General features: G+C 36.8%; 1 protein-coding gene across 3 annotated transcripts in view; it reads left to right on the top strand.

Moving 5' to 3' along the window:
- The window catches only part of CNTN5 (contactin 5), a 656,184-nt gene extending 644,105 nt beyond the window's left edge, over positions 1 to 12,079 (top strand). For all 3 annotated transcript variants that reach the window (XM_064505105.1, XM_026109144.2, XM_064505106.1), the window contains 4 exons: positions 3,657 to 3,843; positions 4,292 to 4,404; positions 5,830 to 5,998; positions 8,812 to 12,079. In XM_064505105.1, coding sequence (XP_064361175.1) covers positions 3,657 to 3,843; positions 4,292 to 4,404; positions 5,830 to 5,998; positions 8,812 to 8,915 — 573 coding nt within the window. In that variant the 3' untranslated portion in view covers positions 8,916 to 12,079. The remainder of the gene's footprint in view (positions 1 to 3,656; positions 3,844 to 4,291; positions 4,405 to 5,829; positions 5,999 to 8,811) is intronic.
- The last annotated feature ends 430 nt before the right edge of the window (positions 12,080 to 12,509 follow it).

Raw genomic sequence — 12,509 nt, 5'->3', positions numbered from 1 at the left:
TTGCAGGTCCAACTCCTGGAATCATGTGATTAAATGATAATCCCAATTTCCTTTTTTTTTAAATAAATAAAAACATTTCTAGCCGTGGTAGCTGAAAATGAAATAAAGCCCCCGAAGTTCAAGACCCAGTAAGAAAACAAGTTTTCCGAGAATGACAATAAAAACAGTTTTTCTGAAGTCTGACTCATGGTTTCTTTTTTTAAGGGTTAGCAACAGTGCTTTCAGCTCACCTCTTTTTTTTTCCCCTAGCACTTTCTGTACTCTGCTAATTCTTCATGTTCATTTTCAGTTATGTCAGTACTGCCGAAGCTGGTAAATACTCAGTCAGAGAGCCCTGGAAGGTTTGTGTGTTTTCATTTGAGAAACACTTAGATTCATCCTACCTAATTTAGGCATTTACCTGGTATGCCTAATTCAGAGCTTTAATTCTCTGTGGTCAACAGAAGATCTAGTGAGTTTAGAGAGGAGAACCTGCAATTAGATCAGATGAATTTATGCCAAAGTGCTGTTATGCACACACTAGAAACCAATTCGGAAAGAAAGGGTAATACCGTTTAAGGACCATTTAATCCCAAAATTTCAGGAAAGTGGTCTATAACTATTAGAGGTACAAAAACTTGAGATGTAAACTTTTTTAACATGGTGGTTTGCTTTGAAGAATTCCTTACTTCAAGATCAAAACAAAGCAAAAAGCTGCATGTAAATGTTCCTGTATCTCCTCTAGTCAGTTAAGTATCACCATTGCTTTCTTTTCAGAACAAAGAACTGGGTTTCTGGGAGGCAGATATCAAAACTTGCTATTCTTTGGCTAAATGAAAAACAATGGAAAGAACAGCAAAACTTTAAAACTTCAAAATGAATAAAGTATTAAAAGGACCAAATGCTTTTTTCTTTTTCCTTTTTCTTTCATCTTTAAGCTGTGGAATACTCTTTTCAGGTGTATGCTTCATGCTATATCAATATTCAAAGGTATAACTAACAAAAAACTATTGTAAGTGGGGTAAATCTCTTCTGAGCAGTGCAAATTAAGGCTATGGAAAATAAGATTAAACAAAAAAGCACATATGAGACTAAATACTCAAACTAGCTGTGTTAAGAATCATATCCAGCACTTTTAAAACATCAGCAATGCCATCCTCTGTTCAAACTGAAGTAAGCTCCCCCATCACTGGCCTTAGTCAATAATCATTTAACTTCTTTTTTTTCTCATAACCCCATTTTCCTCTAGTTCATTTTGCCATCAACAGATGGATGTGTGCATGAAGAGCCTGGGAGAAAAGCATATTTTGAGATCAACGTCCAAACTCGCCTGGCAAAAATTTAAGGGGAATTTTAAAAGCAGGGACCAATATTTAAGGCTTTGAAGTACCAGGGAAGCTGGAATACAATCATTGCCAAATTGCATTTTGTGCCTTTGCTACTTAATACAGTATATTCAATCCCCTAGGAATGCCCCGTTGCCACGGAGGAATGCCTATGTCGTATGGTGCAGCGGAAGTGGTAGGGAACATGCAATGGCTATTTTTGCAGACTTAACATATGCAAAATATTAGTCTCCACATTGCTGATGCCATATAAGCAGTGCTAGAAAGCATTTCCAAACAAATGAAAAATATCAAAAGGGCTGCGTTATGCTCCTAGCTTTTCTTCCATGCTCATCAGGTTTTACTAGCTATGTACTCCTAACACCAACACTTCGGGAATGTTGTAGGAAATCATGTTTTCACTACTTATTTAGGTTAAAAAAATATATAGCTTTAGTGCAAAAGCTGTTGAGCCTGCTGAGCTCCCTATAGTTTTGTTTCTGGCTTTCCCAGAACAAGGTTTTCATGACTTCAGCTGCATTTTCACCCTTGCCACTGTCACCCTGTGTAACCTTAGGCAAGGCACTCTGCCTTTCTGACCATTTCTCTGTCAGATCTTCATCACTTTTGGCTAATTAGACTGCAGAGTCTCCAGGACATGTACTCTTTCTCACTAGCCGTTCATACAGTGCTTAACACTATGTGGCTCTCATCAGTGTAGTTTCAAGTCCATAGGGTTGTATTTCAGGTAAAATGAAAGAATCTGACTGCCCAGCAGTCAAGAAGTATTGGCGGTTCAGTCCTACTGTGTGAATAAATGGTTGCTGATTCTTTTTCCCTTCCAAGAAAGATGTAAATATCTGTTACTAAAGAGAACACTAGTGTTAGTCAAGCATACAGCTAGGAAAATATTTCAGTGAATCGTACCTATTTGCACGACTGGTGACTGCAGCTAGAGTTGCTATGTGAGCTGATAATTAACTTAAAAAAGCAACAACATTTGACATGAGATAACACAAACGCACACAAAAAAGATATATTTACATTAATTTTACAGTTAAAGGGGTAGACTTGCAGCAGAAATTTTTAATTTTTAAATTTTTTTTCATAAATTGATAGGCCTTCCATAAAAGTTAACAAAGTCATTTTACTCAAGTGAAGATGCGACCTCAAAGTTATACTGTTACAGCCAGGTCTTTTTAGATTATTTTGTTTAAAAATGGTCAGCACTGTACTCACTGGTCTTATTTTCCTATGAACCACTTGGGTTTTTTGGTTCACCATTTTCTGGGATACATTCTCAGGAGTGCTGCATTGCCCATGACCTTTCTCTCAGAGGAAAAGTTATTCATATATAATATGAATAACTTATTATGAAATAACCAGCCTTACAGAAAAGGTCAAAAAATGTGGGATAAATTCAAGTACATCTCAGCGTGAATAGTGGTAAGCTGAATGCAGATCTTCGAATGACACATTAGTGACATATTCTGTTAAGGGAAAATTGGGCCCAATGAGAATTACCTCACTTGTGTCGGTCACCTCAATACATTCGCAAGAGGCTGTACCTTTTTTTCAATCACGTCCTGCAAAAAAAACCTGGTCCCTGAGGGACCAGAAGAAAAGAAGCTAGCTCAGTGTTGTAACCTCTTTGAGATTATCGTAAACTCAGTGTAGATGCCACATGCCAGAAATCATGGGCTAAGAACCACCAAAGGCCATTTAGGCTTTTTATGTGTGAAAAGGAAGGGCCAAAGCATGCTGTCAAAATTACATTTGACAGAAACTTATTTATATCCACGTAAATAAAACTGAATCCACTTCCTTCTTTTTCTTCAGATAAGATTAGTTCAGTCTATTTCCAGATTTCTTTAGGTGTTCTGTCATTTGCTATTCATTACACTGATAAGAAATCTTGTGGCTCTGACTTAGATGGGGCCGGGAAGGGAATACTGCTCACACCATTTCTTAAATGACTCAGTTAGAGCTTTTCAGGATGAAGGGCAGATGTTTGATGACCAGCAGGAGGTTGAGCTCTCCTTGAATTCTCTGAAATGCTTTTCGTCTTTCTGTCAGCAATCATCCTCTGTTCTTCTGTCTTGCTAGTCACAACTTTTCATGCCAGTTCACAAGTATTTCAACATGCTTTAGGTAACTCAGTGATATTCTGAATCTCGCCTTTTTGGAGGAGTGAGCTCTTGGCTCTGAGGTTAGATTACAGCTCCCACGTGTTTAAAAGGGCCTGACTGATAATCAGGTAGGACTGGCAAAAAAGACAACCACAGGATAAAAACTAAAGCATAAGTTTCCCAAATGCCTAGATTAACCCTCCATGTGCTCACTTGTTGGCAGGTTGGTTACTGGAAGGACATGGAGCAGGAAGAAGCAGCAGAAAAAGTCAAAACTGAGGGAAATGAATCATCCATCCTCCTGACAGGATTAGAAGGAAACACATTATATCACTTAACCGTGAGGGCATACAACGCTGCTGGGTATGGACCACCAAGCACTGCTGTGCATGCAGCAACCAAGAAGTCCCGTAAGTGTTCCCAGCACCTTTGCCCAGAGGGAGAAGTTAGGGAGGAACACCTGCCCTCTTGGGTTTCCCTTTAAACCAAGTGTAAAATAGTCAGGAATCATGTATAGTTTTGACTTGAATTCATATGACTGCATTCATTACAAAGGTTAGCTTCCTAGAAAACAAAGCTGAGCATTTTTGACAGAGAAAGGAGATGATAAAAGAGTTCAAGTTCGTAAGCTCTGTAGAATATCTATTAAACGACAGTTCTGGAGCAAAAAAAACCTCAACAAACTCCAGCTAGATATGGGACCCTGCTAACATAACCATCTGTAAATGCAAAAAAAAGATTGAAATACTTTTATTTTCATTTAAGAAAGGCGATAGCCTTTCTTAATAATATCTAAAAATATCTAAAAATAATATCTAAAAGTATATTTATGTACATGTTGCTATTTTTTCTCTTCAGCTCCCAGCCAAGCACCAAGCAATATCATGTGGATACAAGACGGCTCTCATGTGTCTCTTGGGTGGGAGCCAGTCAGACCTCTAGCTAATGAATCTGATGTAATGGGATACAAGGTCAGTGTTTCCCCTTCCTTGCTCACCTTCCTCCCTTCCAAACAGTTATACCTCTTCCCTGTTTGCTTTATTCCTTTTCTTGTTTTTCTGTGTAACTAAAGAATGTTATGCAGATTTTCTGCAATTAGTTTTCACCAGAAAGAAACAATAAATAAAAGTAAAAAGAGCAAAATGTCCCAATATTTTCTCTGTAGTGATTTTCAACTACTGATCATAAACTGAGTGAGCTCTGAGGGGATCATTTGCCATCTCTGGCCTGGAAGTGGCTATTAATAAGACCAGACTGCAGTGAAATTCCTTCTAACACTTCAATTTAACTGTGTTTGCAGTAGGATTTAGAGAAATGCAGAAGAATGTGGCATCTTAAATGTCATTAAAATTAATATTTTTATGGAGCAGAAAAACAAATACTTAGGTTTGTTTTGTGATTATGGTGGCGATATTCAGTGCCTGTAACATCTGGCATTTAAAGTTTTGAAGTTTTAAAGAGTAAAATCCAGATTAACTCCTAAATAACAAGTCATAAAAAGAAAGAGAATTTACTGCAATCTTTTAAATCAAAATAGAATGATTTCAGTTTTCTTAATGAGTATTGATCTTTTTTATGTTAAAGCATACATATAATTATTTCTATAGACTACAATCTGTTATTCCCTCTGATATAACAGGAAGTATCATCAAGAAAGTGTAGAAGTTGATAAAATAAAAAAAGTAGAAGTTGATTCAAGTAGACCACAAACTGCTTTAACCTTTATCAAAACAGTTGAGATTCCGAAAAAGTTCAGTTGACTACTTTAAATTTTTACAACGCTCTGACCTTTTCGGTTTTGTCTGGGAACAAAGACTCTTCCTCAGAAGTACCAAAAAGACAGCAATGTACACTCTTCCATTCCTCCTACTTGGAATAAGCATGTCCTGAGTTTCACAGGAGGTTTAAGGATAGATCTGAACTACTCTCAGTTGACTTAGTTGGCTAAGGTAAAGCCAGTAAGGGTTTTGTTTAGGGCATTTTCTTTACTTTTGAAGCTGGATTCTTGAACCACAAGTCTGAATATCCATATGAATTTGGGGACATGAACTTGAAACCCAAAAGACATTTCTGAAGAAAGTTAGTCACTTGGAAAGTTTTTTTATATAACACCTACACCTGGAGAGGACAAATCCTGCATCTTTGTTCTGGATCCTGTTCAAAGTCCTTTGACATCCATTAATTGTTAATATACTTTGCGACTAATATATTGAAACCATTTCTTGCAGGGTAGGGGGGAGTAAAAGCATATAACTTAAAGTTGAAATATCATATCCAGGAATCTTTAATGAAAGCTTGAAACAGTTACTATTTCAATGGCTGTGTTGCCTACACAAAAGGCCTGGTATAACGCTTGAATGACCACTATGATTTTTAATCTCCTTTACTGACCATAGGTGTTATTTAGGCAAGAAGGCCAGAGCAACAGTCAAGTTATAGAAACACAGAAAACTTCTGCAGTGGTACTCCTTCCTGATGTTGGTGTCTATATTATCGAGGTGTGTGCAGTCAGTGAAGGAGGGGATGGGACTGCCAGTCCCCAGATCAGAGTTCCATCTTTTTCAGGTAAGGTTACTTGTATATTTGGAAGAGTGGTGACTATAGCAATGTTAATAAAAAATTAACACCATTACACTCTACTTTAAAAAAATGTTCTCACAACTCTCACAATTCAGTAAAATCACTAATCAGAATCTTTAGTTTATTCTATGAATGTTTTGCAAATGAAGATACATATGATCTCACAACAGGATAATGGCTACGTATTTGCTAAATGACAATACTCTCAAGGGCTAGTCTCACAGAGAACCTTAAACGTGGTGTCACAGGCAAGCAAACCTACGAGTTCCTCAGTCACCACTGATCTGATTACAGTGCGCAAAGCCTTTAGCTGGAGCATGTTCTGGGAAGAAAAATCCTTCATATTTCATGTTGGTAATGAGACAAGCAAAGAATGATAAAAATTAAAGAGGATACAGAAGAGGGCCTTGGTCTTGTAACCAGAATGAGGAGTCATATCTGAGAATGGTTAGACATGCAGATAATGACTGATGCCACCTGTGGTTGAACTGATGAGAAGGAAACTTTCCTCTTTAAGTAGTCCAATCAACACTGAAAAATCCCATGCTACATTCATATATGTACATACATAATACATTCTCAGCAACTAGTTGCTTGTGTCAAAAGTCTTATATCTGTGCAAGTTCACATAGAACTTAGTCAAAGCCAACTATAAGCTTCACTATGTAGCTATGGTTTTAAAGTCCTTGAACAAACTGCCAAATGTAAATGAGTGATTGCTTCTTAGTAAAGCCTAGACATCTATTTTCCTCTCCCAGACCTCTGGGAAGCATCTGTCATCGTTCTCTTACTTTGTCAACAACAATAGAAAAAAATCTGGAATACATATTAAGGCACTAAAAGAGTTTGAGCCTACTGTGGAGAAGACATCCATGTCTTATGGATACCCTGTCTAGGGTATCATCTGGAAGCCTGAAGGGATACTCCAGGGTATCTCAGATACCATTAGATGTCCATGGCTAGACAACAGAATTTAGCTGTAAATGTCTGCATGTGAACTAGGTGTCTAAGATACCATAATAGACGGCTGAAATGTAATCTATACAGACAGTGGAGCCTAGACAGCAATTCAGCTGGCCATCCAGTGGACAGATTTCAAATATTTAGACACAGGCACCCAGGGGCATCTGAGATGTCCTAAGATATTCCAAGTTTGCACAGAACTGACAGATATGATGTAGGACTTAAAGGAGATCCACATCATTCTGGACCACTAGCTGGAGGTATAGCATCTAACACAGCTAAAATAGCATTGGATGTCCGCATTTAGGTAGCTAAATCCTGTTATATATGCTGGTTTTAGAATAAGACAAGTATCTTTATAGGTTCCATGATTCAACACAGTAGGTATTCCTTAATTACAGTGGGACTTTGGACACTCTGTTCATACATAGAAAACAACACATAAAAACCTTAATTTAGGGACTCAATTCAGTTGCCTAAATATAGGCACCCAGTGCCATGAGTGTCCTGTGAAGTTCCAGCTGCCTCCAGTTACTGTTCCCAGACATGCTATAGGTCCTGTGCCACACCTGGCAGCCACCTGTGGGTAGCTTAGATGTCGAGAGCATCACAGGTGGAATTAGATGGGTATGTAATGACAATAAGATCATGCCCACTTGTTTTCATCTCAGCTTCTAATGTATTATTACAGTATTAATGTATTATCAGGAAGCAACTCCTGCTGGCTAGCTTCTATTTCTTCAGTTAACTGCAATCTGCTGAGTGAATTTAAAGTATCAGTATTACGCAGATAGGAAAGAGCTGGAGGAATTAATCAAAATTGGGGGAACAATCGAAACATACTTTAGCTATCCTTTCTTACATGACAGTAGTCAGCTCTGATTATCTTTTGCCTAAACACAATGAGGCATCTTAGTTCTAACTTTCTGCTACCCACCATCACTTACTTCAAAATTCCACTGAACACTGCATTTTAGTCTTTAAGGAGTACTATCCAAAAGGCCTGAGCTTCAATCTAGACCTAAAATTTCAGCTCCAATCCATTCATAAACTACAATGCTACTATATTGTTAAAAGGCAGAAGATGCTAATCCCTGCTCCACTTAATATTTATTTCCTGTATAATTTGAGCCCTAACTCTAAGCCACAAAATCTTTCATTCCCTCTTACCCGATATATTTTTGATTAGACTATGCAAAACAGGGCAATATCACTTAGGACAACTGTGACTGTTGTATCACAACACAAGCTGTTCAAAGAAGACGAAGAAATCCAGTCCCATCCAGCCTTCTCCCCTCAGGTGATGTGTTGTCACTTCCAGCCCATAGCATATTTCCGCTTAGCTGCAATAACATGGCTTTTTAAGGGACTGTGCTGTGACATAACAAAGTCACTGGGTTACAGGGAAAAAGACCATTTTCTCCTCTGGACAAACATTGTGATCAAGGGCTAGTTTTCATGCCTTGTTCCAGGAAGAATATTCATGATGGTGATCCAGGATGCTTTCTGCAGCCTAACTCTTTTTGATGTTTAAGGCATAAAACTCACCTATCCTGTTGGAATTTCCTATCTATCTGTAGATTGATAGATCTATAGACTGATATTTATCTGTAGCCTGATAGAGCATTTGAGTTTTTGTAGCTGTCATCATAAAATCCACAACTTCCTCGTGACTGTGTAGGGAACCTAATTTGGCATAACATGTCCCACAGGATAACTCCGTGCCTAAAAATTAGGCTTTTGCTAAGCATTAAAGAACACAAGTTGTTGTTAACTGAATGTACTAAGAATCATTTGCACTGTTTGTTCTTTAATTTCTTTGCTTTTCATTTCAGGAGGAAAAGTAACAAGTGCTCAATCCCCTTTACATGCATTCTCTACTTCCTCATCCTCTGTAACGTTGCTTTTGGCACTGATGGTTCCTTCAGCCTCATGGTGAAGACTGCAGACTTCGTTTTTGTTGTTGTTTGTTTGCTTTAGCTTGATGAGACCCAGGGATGGCGTTTTATGTCTGTGGAAAAACTGGCAACCCAAGTTGCCATGCTCAAAGACCCATAGAAATACCTGTGGAGCACTTCGAGGAGTGCTGGGGACATGGTCAATAATTCATCAGGTTTTTTTCTCTTCAGTTTTTTTTTAAAAGTCCTCTGGGGAGGGGACACTTATTGGCCCAAAAATATGCAGATTGTATGTAATAAACTTTTGTAAGCAAACGTAATTTCTGTCAAATGTACTTTACTTTTTTAATATGTTCAGTTTGGTGACCCCAGTCATTAGGTGTTTAAACAGTGGTGTCAAGTACTGTACATCTGTTTGGTTTGGAAAAAAATCTTTTTTTAAAAAAGAGAAAAAAATTTGATATAGTTTTGTCTATTACTTTTGTTGCATTCCCTAAGGTTGACTGTTCCCACTAACAAGACAGTAAGAGAGAAAAATATACTTCAGATATATACTCCACTCCAAAACGACAGAGAATTTGTTCTGAAAAAGTATGAACACATATTAAATTAGCAAAAAATTGTCAATACAATATTAGGCAGCACAGTCAGAGAGAGAGAAAATGGAGTAGAAAAGAAGCCATTTTTTTTAATTGCAAGGTAGCCTGAAAATGTTTAAATGCAAACTTAAAAGTGAACAAGTGCTATTGTTTTTCATGAAATATCATGTGATGTAATGTCAAAGGAATCAAATATTTATTCTCAATAGTAAATACAAATTCTACTCATAATGCATATGACAATGAAATATCCACTGGGCATTTAAGCGTATATTACGCAAGCTGCTGAGTGGACATATAAAACAATGCAAGCAGATAAACCTACTTTTTCCAACCTTTACTCAGTCACAAACATTTTTTTTTTCCTCTAGGTTCATTTTTTTAGTAAAATTACATAATTTCCATATTTGGTAAACAATCTAAAGTATATATGAAACCATGCTATGAAGAGAACATTAACTTTCTATGGAATGTAGCCATTCACACATACAGACTCCAATAGGATATGTTTTGGAGAATGGTGTCTCCAAAAAAATGCTTGGATGAGTACTACTGAGCATCACCCCAGTTATTCAGTTAACTGGTTCTATTTCTAGAGCTCACTAGGTAAAGATTATTCTTGTAGGGACTGTGTGCTATCTGTTTTAATCCCCAATCTTCTTTGCTGTACCAAAAAATTTTCCACTCAATAGACAATTTGGACAATTTTTCTACATTTAAATCAGAATGATCCGCAGTGTAAATGGTGTGTGTGTTTGTACAATATGGTGTGTGTGGTGTTATGAAGGAGGGTATTTTACTACCATCCATCTAGGGATTGTGCCTAGGGTAAACATTCCCTTGTCTGGGAAAAATCAAGTGTATGATGCTCAAAACAAGTTTAACAGGTAAGTCCTACTAGCATAGTTCTTCTAGCTGTCTGTCCCTCTAATAGATTTGATGCAGATCTGTTTCGGTTGATGGGTTCTGTGACAAAAATGTTATTATTTTGTTAGCTTCACAGTACACTCCAACTGTGCCCTTTCTTAGCACCTTTAAAATAGTAGCCAAGAAAGTATGATGCAGATCATGTGCTTGGTAGATAAAGCTGACTGATGACTAAATTATTTTTGTCTTTTGAATATTTTGCCAGTATAATTTTTCAGAGATGATTCAGCTCATAGCCTTATTACCCACTAATAATATTAAATCAAATCCAAAGGAGAGGTTTTAAATGTAATAAGTCATTATGTTGCTAGGAAAGCAAAGGCAAGATGGCTAGCTGAGCATGGACTGTTGCATAGTTACAGACAGAAGAAGACCTTCTGTACCTCTGCTTCTAGAATAGCATTTTTAAGATCAAAGAAAGGAAGGTGGAATGTACCTTGCTGGTAGAGTAAACTCAAACGAAAATAGCTACATGCTGTGGTGTGCAAAACAGCAGCATTTCCACTGTGCAGAGAACTTGCCTTAGCAGACCATCATTTTTCAGAAGATTAAAATCAACAAGAATAAAGTGATGAACCAAAAAGTAAAATGGCTATTTTATAAATCAGTTAAGCATAATTCCCCCTATTTTTTATACAGTTGCTTGCCAGTGCAGTTCATTGCAGAGTATTTAGAAAGGTTACGGTCACTGCTGGTGGCACTCTGGTTAAACAGCTTTGTGAATACAAAAAATGGCTATGCTTTGTAAGATGAATAAAACTCTGATAAAGAGATAGAGCTGCATCCTGTTATATCTCAACCTGTAGTATCAAGATATAGATAAAATTACTGAACATACCATCAGGTAATGTAGTTGTATTGCAGGGACAAAAAGGGGTATGTTTTATATTCAACATGAACAGAATATGTATTTTGCATCTTAAATATATTAATAAACATGTTTTAAATGTTTAAGTACCGATGTATTACATATTTGTTACTCTGTAGAAGATGTTTCCTCATCATGACATTTGACATTTTATTTTTTAGCTGCAATGGAGAGCTCTTCCTTTTTTATGTAAAAGATTGTAACAGTGCAGTCTAGCATCACTGAGGAGACTGTATTTTTGTACATGCCGCAAGACATGTAGGGGGAAAAATAGTTAGAAAGAAACTTTCTTTGCTGACCAAAAGAAAGACACTGTCATGGCCCATATCAAAATGTTAGATATATTGTATGCAATCTGTATATATACTATATATAATGGTATATACTACGTGGAAGACACAGTAATATAATAGTTCCTGTGTACTGTTCTTGTAACATTAGATCTTTTTAATAAATAATTCTCTTTTTATTGACTTTTACCTTATCTCCTGTCAGCTTCTGAATTAAATTCCTAGAGGACAGGGTGACACGAACATTTTGGATTCCGACAGCAACAATCTTCTAATTACATGACTTTCAGGAAGAAAATGATGAATCTGCAATAGTGAATTTGGACAATGGAGCCATTAAAATCACATAATGTCTTTCTAATTTCAAACATATGTTGGTTTCTCTGGTCTGGTCTGATATGACTTTTATAATTAAATGACTGAAAAGCGCAAGAAGGCTTGAACTATTAACGTGACAACTTTACCTAATAAACATTGCAGAGTAAGTCTACAATATAAATTACCTTCTGAGATAAAGCTTTCTGCATTTTTAAAAATAGTGAAGAAAGGTGCTCTGCAAGGAAGTCACCAAAGGTAATCCATTATATACTGAAGTATTAAGTGGTTTCTGGGACCACTCTGACATGTATAATGTTCTTTCAGGTGTCACTGAGACCCCATGGCCACGCAGACACAAAAGCACAGCATGACTCTTCCATGTTCTGTTGAAAAGCTTGGTTACTTTGTCTTATACTTGAAACATTTTGTGTGAGAAATTGCAAGAAAAAAGATTTCAGAAATACACATATCCTTTGTGTGGAAAAAAATGTAATAATGGACAACCCTATTATGGCAAATACATTTCTTTTTCTGATAATTTTATTTGAGTTTTTAATAATCCCCAATCACTGCTTTATGAAATGCATATTTATAAGGGTAAATGACTTTGCAACACGATAATAAGTCCAAAAG

The sequence above is a fragment of the Dromaius novaehollandiae genome, chromosome 1 (assembly GCF_036370855.1).
Source record: "Dromaius novaehollandiae isolate bDroNov1 chromosome 1, bDroNov1.hap1, whole genome shotgun sequence".
Classification (NCBI taxonomy): Eukaryota; Metazoa; Chordata; class Aves; order Casuariiformes; family Dromaiidae; genus Dromaius; species Dromaius novaehollandiae.
This window is presented reverse-complemented; position numbering and strand designations above follow the sequence as displayed.